Consider the following 13,700-nt stretch of genomic DNA (forward strand, 5'->3'; position numbering starts at 1 on the left):
TTCTAGAATGTCCCTTTACTATAGACCTTACTTAATTCAGCTGAGCTAAAAATGTCCAAGACACTGTCATGGAAACAAGTCAGAAAATTCTCATTGCTAAATATATCTGGCCCCATAACACTACTTAGCAGGCTAGAACAAAGTGGTATTAGACTATTAGCAATAATATACTTCTTCCAAAAGTGATGTCACACCCTATTCACCCATCTTCATCTTATTCAACCCTGAGGCAAATCGGGCAAGATCCTGAATTTCTAGGTTAGGCAAAGTGAGCCAGAGACATAATGTGAATCCAAGCCAAGAGACCAGCTTGGAGCAACAGTGATGCCCTGATCTTTGTGAAATTGCAACCCTCAGAGAGATTTGTATCTTCAAGAGATGGAATTTCCTAACTTAGCAGTGTGGAAACACTCAATTTATCACAAAACAAAATTTTTAAAAAGTACTTACTCAGCACCTTTAGCTAGCCAAAACATAGTCAAGAACTCAGGAAACAGACCCCAAAAACTCCTTGAGGTGACTTATTTAATCTAACCCTGTTTGTCTATTCATCTTGACTACCTATTTTTTTTCTAACACATAAAACATCAGTACTAGATGAAAGAGACTTAGATACACTGACGCCCTGAGAAATATCAAGCTCAAAAACTGACAGCAACAGAGAGGAAAGAGAAACTGGCCAAAGCATACATAAGAACTAAACATTAGAGTTACCTGGACCATTTTGCATGAGAATATATATTGTACTTTTATTATAGCCCATTGTTATAATTGTAGTTCATGAAAAAAAAAGTGTAATGCATTTTGGAGAGATTTCCATTGCAATTAAATAATAAAAGTATTGGCTTTTTGAAGGAATAAGCTGCAGTTATCTGGCAAATTAACTCATGTGTCTCTACCTCATTCCTAGAAAAGATCAGAAAAATGAGTTGTTATTATGTATTTTGGCTGCTTTGTCAAACCCTGGAAATCTCATCATATTCCTTTGTAATTACCCCAGCCTAACTCTCTTATACAATCATTTGGAAAGTTTAATATGCCAGAAATGACTTCTTGTGTTTTTCTTAGTTTTGTGAACTGTACATAACAATATCAGTTACTATAGAATGACTTGCCTTAGCTACACCGATTTTCAGTCGGTTGAGAATGAATTGAGAGACAACGTCATAATTAAAGCAACATTCTAAGGTTGTAGGAATTTCCATATTAGGTCTGATTGATGATCCAACAGGGACTCGCCAACAGGGACTTTTAAAAATTTTCATGTCAGTGTTTGTCTCAATTCTGCAATAGTAGGCTATAACAAATGCCTCAATTTGGATAATGCTCTAGGTACTTTTTAGTCACAAGAAAACGCTTTCACCAGTGGCTTCTTGCAGTAATTGCAGTAATATATAGTAATCCCATTGAAAAATTCTTAACCAGCCAGTATAGAGTTAACCTTTATTGATAGACAGTACAGTCTTAAACTGGTGTCATACTACAAATTATCACATTACGTTCTTCTCATAAGTACACCAGGACCATTACTTTATTGTCACCTTAGAAAATTACTGCTTCCTTTGTTCTCAGTGGGGGAAAAAAAGGATGTATGCCTATTTGGTATAGAATGGTTATCTTTTTTTAAAAATAAACTTGAGTAATGTAACAATTCTAATTTTAGATTTTATATCTAGATCACAGTGGTAATGCACATAAAATGTCTTCTTCATTATGACTTTAGATATTAATATTTAGTTTGGTCTTTAAGTTTTAGCAGAATCACTGTTTTTAATCTTACTAGTGATAATGCGCTCAATTCCTGTCATTAAGGGAAAAATTTTTTTTTTTGCTATTAAGTGATATTCACCCAGGGTCTTGACTTTTTGAAAGTCAATTAAGTTAAAATTAGATTTTTTAAGGTAAGTTTTTTGGATTAAAATCTGACATATTCATTTAAATAGTGATGATTGATTGTAAGATTCATTCCAAAACTGCTCTCTCTTTATGTGATATAATTTCAATATATATATTCTTATACTCTCACTTTAATAATATATACTATACATTTTAAAGCAGAAGACTGAGTAATCGTTTAGTTACTGTATTTACTAAAGAATACTAAACACTCTAGGCGTGGTCATTGAAAAGAAATTTATTTTTCCCTAAAATTATTTTAAGAGAAAATAGATTTTAAGTGCAAATAGATTTTTGGATTATTTTTATTTTAAAATAACATGTTTATGTCATGTGGGACTTTTTAAAGTAAAAGATAGCTATATTTATTTTTAAATGAGAAATAAATGGACTTTTAGCCACTAACTTGTGAGAATACTGAAATAGTGAGGTGTACAAATAACCTGCCTTTTCCTCCCTCTCCTTGTTTTAGTCACGGATTAGAAAAGGAAAACACACTTTCTAAGTATCATGTGATCTTTAAAACAATATAACTCTAACCTGTAAAGTTACTTTTTTCTTTTAAAGTCTCACATTTCAAAATTAAAACCATAGATTTTTTTTTTTTTTTAGTGTTTGGAAATAATTTGAAATAAAATATAATTTTAAAAAATCTAGTTTTTATAGATTTTATAAATTTTTATAATCTTGATTGAAAGTGTCACTTCCGTCGCTTTGCTATGCCATTTCTACTTCCTGTCCTTCATCTGTCTCTGCCTAAAACCTCTGTTCACCCTTTACCCTAACATAAATCACCTCTGAAATCTTTGATTATCCAGCTGGAAAGAGCCCCTTCATTCTCCAGTGCCCCTGGAGCCTCTTCAGGTGTATTATTCACATAAAGGACAGTGTGAAATATGAGAAAGTGATCTGGCCTGGGGCATTTAACCTCCCTGAAGGACCAGAGAGACCCAGGCAAAGTCCCAGGCCCATGCTAACATACCTCATAAATAATAATACTGGTTATTATTAAAATTATTACTATTATTCACATGGCTCATGGTCAGTGCTACATTGTCTTATCTTTCCAGTTAAACTGTATACTGTTCTAAATAGACAGGGACTACATTTCACAGCTCATGACTGTCTAAGGCAGCTACAAAATAGTGGAAATTCCTGGAATTCACATCAGAAGATCACAAAGTCTCATCTTTTTCACTTTGACCTTCCAATCTGTTTCTTCATTCATAAAATGGAAACGCATTCACTACCTATTTTCTGCTCCATTGCCTTCTTAAAATCTTTTTTTTTTTGTATGCAGCAAACGTAAAGAAAAATCCATAAGTTGTTTAGAAAATACAAACAATTTTAACAAATTGTTACCAAATGAACACCATGTAACCTCCTGCATTCCAGCCGAGAACGAGAAAATTGCCAGCTCTCATGAAGCCCGTAACAGCCACTTGCCAATCATACACCTGTTGCACTGCCTTTTGGTGACACCATATCTGTATGTTTACCACCTCCCTTATATGTCCTAAAATTTCTGCTTTGAGGTGTCAAGAGTTGCGATTCCAAACTTCTGGGATTCTATTAATTGGCCTTTAACTTTTATAGTCGTAATTACCCTCTGTGATCATGCCTTGCTCCTAATTGATCCTTTGCAGAAACTCAGGCTGATAGTTTCAGGAAACAAAATACAATGAGTCTTAGAATGCTTTCCTTGTTTTTCCTTTTTTTAACCAATAGTCAAACCAGCCATCTCCGAAATAGTTTGGATAACTTGTTTGTATATGTTCCTTTACCCTTAGGCACTTTGACAATCTGCTACTTTCCATCCTCTTAGGATCTGTTCTCTTAGGATCTATTCTCTTTTTAAACTTTTTATGATAATATTGTTGTTGTAATTAATGTTATTAATTATTAATATTATTTTACTTTCAAATAATTTAAATACCTTAAGTTCCTTGGGGACTGTGTCTTTTTATTTGTAAAATCCCATACATGATTAGAGAGCTTATTCATCTTTTAGAGATGATTTGAATTTTCCCATTACTAGATTTTCCTTCAACCTGAAAATATTTTTTTCAATAATCATTAACCTAAAACTATAAAAGAAGCAACAACAGAAAACTGTGGAAATGGATGTAGGAATATTACTTGGCGTTATTTGCTGTCATTGTCAGAAATACCTGGCCTCCTATGTTATTGCTCGTCTTCTCACAGTTGGATACTTCAGGCCCTTGGGATCTGTAAGTACCTGGGAAACTGCTAAGCCTGAGGAAATGGAGCTTTTCATCATGCTCAGTTTAAGAGCTGAACCATTTTGAGAGGCTCTAAATAACCTTGGATCTTCTCCCTAGCCTGAAGGAGACGTTGAGCATCTGATAGAATAAGAGAAGAAAGGAGAATATGGGACTCTTTACTAAATCCTCAATATCAAAACCTTTACAAGATGACAGCCATTGTACTTCAGCTGATTCGAAGATCCCCGCCACTGTGCCCTGTCACTCTTAGATGCTGGGGACCCGCATTACAGTTACTTTCCTACCCATTATTTGATAAATCACTCACGTTCTCTTCTTAGATTCCCTGCTGTAAAGAAGAAATTTATGGCAGAGCTCAAAGAATTACGGCACAAAGAGCAGAGCCCATATGTTGTTCAAAGCATTATCAGCTTGATAATGGGGATGAAGTTCTTTCGAATTAAGATGTATCCGGTGGAGGACTTCGAGGCCTCTCTCCAGTTTATGCAGGTACTGTCTTGGGCAGGAGAACTAAGGGGCTGTCAGCTTGAAGCGTCTGCCTTCCTCAGAGCGACTGACCTGGACTCTGAGAACCCATTCACTCGCCCATATGGAAAAAATCCTACGCATTTTCCTCAATAATTCATAAAGGGCTTCGTAACCAAGTAATAGAGTTTCAGGCACTTAATTTCATTTTTAAACTCATGTCACCTTTGGAGTAGGGTGTACAGTGGAATCTTATTTGTAGACTTTTTTTTTTCTCTTTTTTACCCATTGGCTGCATATTGTTCTGTCAATAAAATATAGCTGATTCTTTACTTTTTGAGATCGATAGCATTGAGTTGGCGATGTTAACATTTCCAGGCATCAGAACTTTAAGGAATGATATCTTTTTTATTCATACTATAAAAAGGAATCCATTTTTAAAAAATCAACTAAACCACACAGGTTTAGGTGTCTGTGACACAGTGTTCACCATTATGTACTAAAAAAAGAATTATTGCTAATGAGGATTTCCCGGAATACACAGCTCTATTAGTTTTTCTGTGTGTGTGTGTGTGTGTGTGTGTGTGTGTGTTTGTTTTGTTTTGTCTTTTGTTTTTTTGGCCACGAGGCAGGCATGTGGGATCTTAGTTCCCCGACCAGGCATCCAACTTGCGCCCCCTGCATTGGAAGCGCAGTCTTAACCACTGGAATGCCAAGGAAGTCCGCACAGCTCTATTAGATTTTATAAAACTTTAGTATCTAAAGGGATTTTTTTTCTAATGCTGCTGTGAATTAGATTTAGTGAGGATCTTAATAAAGAGTTTAGATACAGGGGTTATGAGTGTAGGTTGTACCACTTCATACCCACTAGGATGGCTGTGAGCAAAAAGACAGACAACAGCAAGTTATCTGTTGGTGAGGATGCAGAGAAATTGGAACCCTCATACACTGCTGGTGGGAATGTAAAATAGCACAGCAGCTTCTGAAACAGTTTGGCAGTTCCTCAGATGTTTAAATCTAGAATTACTATATAATCCAGTAATTCCAATTCTAGGTATATAGCCAAGAGAAGTGAAAATATATGTCCACACAAAAACGTGAATGCAAACGTTCATAGGAGCATTATTCATAATAGCAAATGTCCAGGATAGGCAAATCCGTAGAGACAGAAAGTAGATTAGCTGTGTAGGGCTGGAGGAGGAGCTGTGGATACAGAGGTTAGGGATGCCTGCTAACAGGTACAAAGTTGCTTTCTGGGATAATGAAAAGGTTCTAAATTTGATTGTGGTGAAAGATGTACAATTGTGAATATACTAAAAGCTATCAAGTTGTATACTTTATAAGGGTGAATTGCAGGGTATGTGAACTGTATCTCAAAAAAGCAGTTTAAAAAAAAAAAAAGAATATAGGCCCTGTATCAAATTTCTTGGGTTTGAATTCAAGCTTCAGCACTTACCAGCTCTGTGACCTTGGACAAGTCACACTTAACCCCTCCCAGCTTCACTTACCTTGTCTGCAGAGTGGTAATAATGACACTAACTTTGGAAGGTGGTTCTGAGCATTCTTGGCACGTGGTAAAGGACTCCCTAAATGCTAACTATTTTTATCTCTCTCTCATGCTAATGATTTGTGTATCTATGTACTTGAATTAAGATTTGAGACAGTATTTACATATGTATGCAAAATAATGTAGGAAAAGGGCCACAATTCTGGGGACCATAAAGCTCCATTCTGTACTGGGAAACTCTCAAAGAGAGTTGGCAGTGCCTGTCTTGGACTGATGTCTTAGTATGATATTGATGTACTGGGAACCTGAGCACTGTTGTTGGTGACAGTCCCAATGTGGACTGAAAATAAGAGGTAATAGCTGATACAGATATCAAAGTGTCATCACAAATACATGCAGCCTTGGACCTTTCCATGAAAACAACATCTAAAAAAGACCACAGTACGTTACTACACAAAAGGCCAGGAAGGGGAAAGGGGCTGGCAGAATTCTGGACAGGCCAACTCTTCTAATATATTATTCCCTGGGCAACCAAAAATACCCTTTTGTAGACAGGAGTCCACAAGCAGAGACATCCTTGCTTAAGAAACTATTCCAAAGGTTTCTTGTCTGAGGTGGGGAAGGGAAGCATTCCAGACTTGCTTATGAAACTATCTGAATAATAAATGCCTGAAATGTCAGGGCCCAACAAGTAAACGGCTCTGTGCCTGGGGCTGTCAGGGCCTAAAATAAGGTTAATGTCTTCTGCCTCTCTTCCCGTGGTTACCTTCTCTGGGGATCTGTGCTTGTGGGTTAATCAAGGCCCCAGGGCCCCCCACACAGTAGGTAGTCAATAGAAACTTCTTGCAAATGAGTCACTGAATGAACCAACCAGTAAGTCAGTGGATGAATGTCTGCTTGCTGGTTATAGATGCTTTGTCCTTTCAGCAAAGGACAAAGTGATTTTCAGTGATTTGGGGATAGAAGTTAGGGGGAGAGTGAGAAAACCAGCCTTGTAAAATGTCATTGTAAGATATTGTGAACTTAAATATAAATGCTTGAATTAAGTGATTTTTTTAATAGATTATGGAATATGCTGTGTTATTGGGTGTGATTAAATTAAGATCTGTTTGCTTAAATTTGCTTACATACATTTTCTGTGCACATTTCAATCTTTCTCCCTCCCTTTACTCTGTTTCTACTTCTTAGGAATGTGCACATTACTTCCTCGAGGTCAAAGACAAAGATATCAAGCATGCCTTGGCTGGGCTTTTTGTTGAAATTCTTGTCCCAGTTGCTGCTGTGAGTTACATTTTCATTTTTAAGAACTTCTTCAAATTGGATTAGAGAAGCAACAATTTCATTAATATAATATAAACATGCATCTCTATTTCAGGCTGTTAAAAATGAAGTAAATGTTCCCTGCCTCAGAAACTTTGTTGAAAGCCTATATGATACCACGCTGGAACTTTCTTCTCGAAAGAAGCATTCCTTGGTTAGTAACTCTGAGAAAATTCAAAAGACAAAACTGCAGAGACTAAAATTCCTAGGCTGAAATCTATTTGAGAGTCATAAGGGTTCCACAGATGGGAGAATTACCTACAGCTTCCTCAAAGAGAGGTAGCATTTCAAATTTTGGAACTTCCACCTATTATTGACCATGACTGAATCATGGTAACATAAGGGGATTAGACCATGTCACCTCAAGGACCCTTCTAGTCCTAAAGATTCCGCTGTTTATTTTCAAGATGGGTTTAACTTAATTTTTATTTTAATTTCTGAGTATTTTTTCAATCTGAAGGCTAAAGTTTATAACAACAGTTTCTTTTCTCAATCCCCAGGAATCTTCACTGGGTAATTCCCATCCTGATATTCAGAATCAAAATGGAACCAGGCAGGAAAGGGAGTTGGGACACAGATAGTTGGCCATTGGATAGATTCTCTGAAGGCTGAGAAAACAGTTTTGGGGAATGCTTTTGTACTGAAGAGCAACATAGAAAAGTCTTTTAAATTACCACAACTTTTTTCCTCCATGGTAAATAAAGCTCTGGTTTATGAATCAGCAGGTGGTAAACCAGCTGTAATTGTGATAGTATGGAGGAAGCAGGTTGCTTAGGTAGCTGGTTTCTGGCATTGTTTATGCTAATCTTTAAAGTATGAACATTACCACCATTATTTGAGCAAATACTCAGTTGCTTTGCGGGCAGTGGTGACAGATTTGCTCATTTGTCTGCATTCTGTGGTCGTTGTGACTGCTTGTATTTTTGTTTTTAAATTACTGGCTGGAATTAGAGTTGCACTCAATGGCAGTAATAGTTCAAAGTCAGTTTAAAACTAAGTTAACAACAACAACAACAACAACAAAATAAGTGTATGGATTGTTAAGCACTGAATCTCATCGTGGCAATAGATTTTTGCTAATTCAAGTTAATGGATGAGCGAGTTATATTTTTGTCTAAATCTTCACTAGCCCTGATTTTGGGGAGCGCCATAATCTGGTTCGGCAAAATGGTGGTGGGTTCTGCGTGTATATTGTTTGGGTGGCCACCCACAAGCTTTTCTGACTTCTCCAGTTGCTGCGGGAAACCTGCCCAGTTAGGCAGGAAAAGCACAGTAGCACCTCTGTTTATTCGCTCGTAAGCAGATTCCTCCTGCGGTTAAATTTGTCTGGGTGGAGTTTACCAATGCAGTAACATTTCTTTTAGGAATCTTCCTTAATTACAGGAAGATTGCATGCAAAGGAAAACACATACACCTACCTCTAAGACAGGGACAAACTGGTAGATGTTTATGAGCAAAAAAGCCAGTAACATTTTCAAGATCAGTGTGCCTTTCTGCTTTTTTTCCTGAGGATTGAGAGTGATCTACGATAGTTTGTTTTTAAAATTTATGAGTGAAGACTAAATCAGTGAATCAGATTTCCACTTATGATCCATGAAACTCACTCTCTACCCTCTACATAACTCTAGGGTATTCCATCCCCATCGTCCTCAGAAAGCATTTGCAAAATATCCACCTCTGCACGGCACTTGTTGAGCCTGGGTGTGTTACAAAGTGTCCTGTTTATTCTGGCCCACACAGCACACAGGGGGAGCTGTATGGGTGGTGGTTCCAGAGAGCGTGTGTTACCTGGTTGGTTGAAATAGACATCATCCTGTGACCTCATCTTCTTTCTCCTCAGGCCTTGTACCCGCTGGTGACCTGTCTGCTCTGCGTCAGCCAGAAGCAGCTATTCCTGAACAGGTGGCACATTTTCCTCAACAACTGCTTATCCAACCTTAAAGTTAGTATTTGTCGGCTCAGAAAAGTCTTTTGTAAAAATATGTATGAGTCCGAGGCTGGTATGTGTGTTTCTGAGAGTGACTCCTGATGTCTGCAGGGGAAATGATCCTGGACTATTTTGGAATAATGAAAAAAATATTAAGAAGAGTTTTCCTTATTAAATATAGTCAGTTTTAGAAGGCGACTGGGGTTAAGAGAAATCATGTCAAATTGAGGGGGGGAAATCTTTTCTTTAAAAAATTTTTTAAATTTTAATTTTCTTATTGAAGTAGAGTCAATTTACAATGTTGTAAAATCTCGTCTGAGAAGGATCACTTTAGGAGCTTTTTTTTTTTTTTTTTTTTTAATATTTATTTGGCTGTACCGGGTCTTAGTTGCAGCACGTGGGATCTAGTTCCCTGATCGGGGAGTGAACCCGGGCCCCCTGCATTGGGAGTGTGGCGTCTTAGCCACTGGACCGCCAGGGAGGTCCTTAAGAAGGATCATTTTAAAGGTAGAATTAAATGCCCCTCTATATGCATCTATGGTCACACTTTTTCTAAATGATTAAAAAAAGGGAGGCCACACTTCACTGGCAGAAGCTCACCTAAACCTCCTGCAGCCTTTCTCTAACCTCCTCCAGGCTAGGGAAATATTTGGGGGGAAAAAGTTCCATTCTGTGGGAGGATTGACCTAGTAGTAGAGAACACTTATTTCCTGTCCCTGTTATTTGTGATTGAAGATGTTCTGTTAAAGCCACGTGCCAGTCAGTCCTAAGCATTCACTGAACAACAGCTGTTCAGATGCTGGCTGACGTGAGGAACCAAGTCATGGTGCCTGAAACCGAGGAACCTACAGTTAAAACAACTGCAATGGTTAGCTTTAAAATTGGCTTTATAACTTTTAATGTTGTGAACATATTTTAAGTTTTAGTGACCTATTGATAAAAGACAACTAAATGAACACTGTTTCTAATATGGGCAAATAGCACATATTTTTCACAGTTCTCAGTTGTATCCAGGGTTGAATTCCTTTTACAAGGTTAATACTTGCTTCTTTAGAATTTTGGAAATGCACTTAGTTATAAAATGCTGTATGTGCTTATACATATTGCCTTGTCTTTTTGGTTCTAAGACCCTTTAATTTGGTGAAATGGTCAAGATTAATTATATTATTTTGGCATTTACCATATAATGACACAATAGTCTGCATTGGGGCTGTTTTAAGCACCAGCTATGTACTGGCTGTAAAAGCTGATTGTGAAATCCAAGATTAGAATCGTTTATTTTCTTCAAATTGGCAGGGAAATATAATAGCAGTGGATATAGAATTAGCTTTTAAGAATTCTGGAAAACACAGTGTTTTTCAGGGTATCAGCTATTATATAATGGCCACTTTCAGATGTTTGATTCAGGGATTTATCCATCTGTCAAACGCCTCCAACACGTAACCCAATGTCATTTTTTTGTTATATTGGTCCATTTTTAAGGTATTCAGCTATTCCATTTAAATATTTTTTTCTTCTACATTTTACACAAAGAGGAAAAGCTCATTTTGTTCAAAACGAAACAAAAAGAGAGATGATTAAGAATGTTCATTTTTCTGTATATATTATGCTAAATGTGTTTGTGATGAATTTTAGTTAGAATCAAAATAGTGTTTTGCCTGACAATTTACTGTTGTGGCCAAAAAGACCAAAATTCTTGGTGTCCGGAGTTGCTTTTGAAATACAGCAGCATAATCTTACTTTGAACTTAATTGCTTTAAAGTTAAAATGTTTGAAGGTCTGGTCGAAGCCCACCAAAAAGACTTAATAACAGGGTTACACACAGCCCTACAGAGAAGGTCTGCACGCTGACGGTGTTTCCCTGTGCAAACATTTCAAGCATCAGGATTTCTTTTTTTTTTTTTTTTTAAACATCTTTATTGAAGTATAATTGCCTTACAATAGTGTGTTAGCTTCTGCTTTATAACAAAGTGAATCAGTTATACATATACAATATGTTCCCATTTCTCTTCCCTCTTGCATCTCCCTCCCTCCTACTCTCCCCATCCCACCCCTCTAGGTGGTCACAAAGCACCGAGCTGATCTCCCTGTGCTATGCGGCTGCTTCCCACTAGTTATCTATTTTACATTTGGTAGTGTATATATGTCCATGACACTCTCTTACCCTGTCACATCTCACCCCACCCCCTCCCCATATCCTCAAGTCCATTCTCTAGTAGGTCTGTGTCTTTATTCCCGTCTTGCCACTAGGTTCTTCATGGCCTTTTGTTTTTTTTTTTTCCTTAGATTCTGTATATATGTGTTAGCATACTGTATTTGTTTTTCTCTTTCTGACTTACTTCACTCTGTATGACAGACTCTAACTCCATCCACCTCATTACAAATTATAAAGATCAGGTCAGAAATAAATGAAAAAGAAATGAAGGAAACAATAGCAAAAATCAATGAAACTAAAAGCTGGTTCTTTGAGAAGGATTTCTTAAAGGGAAAGGCAATAGGATCAGAAAGAGTAGAGGTGCTAGGGAAGGTGCCGGAAATGGGAAAGATAGGGATGTCAGTTATATAAAAATTAGATCTAGGGTCCCTGCTCTCAAGGAACTTGGCATTTCATTGGGGGATATGTAATGAAGTTTCAAAATGCGTGATGCAGACAAGGAGGGATGTAAAAGTTGGGAGTAGGGAGTTACCTGTGCCATTTCTGGAGGTCTGGTAATCCATGAAGCATGAAAGAGGTAGTTATTAGGCAACGGAAAGGCAATGATATTTCACTTTATGGGTAATAAATTGTTGGAATTCACCTCCTCAAGGGTAAAAGATACAGAAAGATCCTTGATGAGTTACAATCGGAATAAAATTGTATCACACGTATTTAGAACTAAACCCAGTAGGGATTAAGTGGGACCATTTAAAAATATACAGAAAACCCTCCAAACCTCCTCAAGTGTCCTCAACAGGGAAGAAATACCTGAGGAAAAACTAACATGGCTTTAGGAGTACACTTTGTCTTGAATGGCTTCAGTATTTTGTGGGATTTAGAGCCAAACATATCATTTCAGAAAGGACCACCAATCCAGCTCTTTCCTCTGGTCACCATCCCTTTTTCCCTGCACCCCCTCCCCTACTTGTCTCCCCATCCCCTATATGTACTCAAGTATAATGAACCCAGTGTTTGAACCTTACATGTTGAACTTGGTAGCCACCTTTGATGTGTTCTGCAGGGGAGAGCCATCAAGGTGGCAGCATGACATAGAGCAGAATAGAAATGTGTGTGAGTGTGAAAAATCTGCTTTCAAAGTAAACAAGCTCTCAGATTCAATGCTCATTTAACGTCAGTGCCCTGGTTTATCCTCAGCGTCAGTCTGTCAGAAGCAGGCTGCTTTGGTAACACAAACGTGAAGTCTTTATTTACACTTGTTAACTCGGTCAACCACGTATTAGCAATAGACCCTTGTAAAGTGGCGAGAAGTTTACAACACCTTCTCACCATGACCTTGACATCTTTCAGGAACCCCTGGTAAGTAGTGACCAATACTTTTTTCTTCCGTGTATTTTATGTCAGAATCTGAACATATTGAGCTATTTTAAAATGTTACATTCCCTTCACATCTGCCATAATATATCTCATTCTGAAAAAGGGAAATATGTTTTGAAAAATTGACTTAATAGTACTTTTTTTTGTCACGAATCCCCATTTATTAAATAGTTCGTTTCAAATGTCATAATTATTGTGCTCATAATAACTATGTACAAGTTTCTTATCCTCGAAAATGGATAATATAATTGGGAGAATCTTTAAATTTCCTTTTTCTTACAATAATGAATATAATATACCAGTGAGGTCTTGATCACAGAAACAAACAAAAAAAGAAACCTCAAAAGTTAAGAAATCTATTTACTGTATAATTAATAACAACAATAGGTCTCATTAATTGGAGATCTGTTATGAGCCAGGCCAGCAGTAGGGCCTTTACATTCATGTCATGGATTATCATGACAATGTCACAGGCTGCATTGACCTCCCCCTGTGCTTTCATGATATTAGTTATGTTTTTCTAAAAATTTTGCTCAAATAGCAATATTGAAGGTATATCATCTGAAGGTTAGACATTAGTCAGCTTAGCTTCATAGTACTAGAAACCAAAGTACAGAATTAAAAAGGATTCTTCTTTTGTCTCAGTCACTATTTGCACTGGGACTTGAATGCATTCGCTTAGTCAATTGGCCAACAACTCTTCACTAGAAATGTACCAGGCACTGTTCCAGGTGCTGGGAATAAGTGATGAATGAGATAGTAACACTCTGGTCTCTTAGACCTTGTAATTTAGTGGAGGAAACAGAC

At 37.2% G+C, this 13,700-nt stretch overlaps 1 protein-coding gene across 1 annotated transcript in view; it reads left to right on the forward strand.

Annotated features, from left to right (window-relative positions):
• Positions 1-13,700, forward strand: part of FRY (FRY microtubule binding protein) — a 328,463-nt gene that overhangs the window by 167,897 nt on the left and 146,866 nt on the right. Inside the window, exons 8-11 of the mRNA XM_068526437.1 lie at positions 4,463-4,631; positions 7,303-7,395; positions 7,490-7,588; positions 9,275-9,376. Of these exons, the coding sequence (XP_068382538.1) occupies positions 4,463-4,631; positions 7,303-7,395; positions 7,490-7,588; positions 9,275-9,376 (463 nt within the window). The remainder of the gene's footprint in view (positions 1-4,462; positions 4,632-7,302; positions 7,396-7,489; positions 7,589-9,274; positions 9,377-13,700) is intronic.

This window comes from Eschrichtius robustus, chromosome 18, assembly GCF_028021215.1.
Source record: "Eschrichtius robustus isolate mEscRob2 chromosome 18, mEscRob2.pri, whole genome shotgun sequence".
Taxonomy (NCBI): Eukaryota; Metazoa; Chordata; class Mammalia; order Artiodactyla; family Eschrichtiidae; genus Eschrichtius; species Eschrichtius robustus.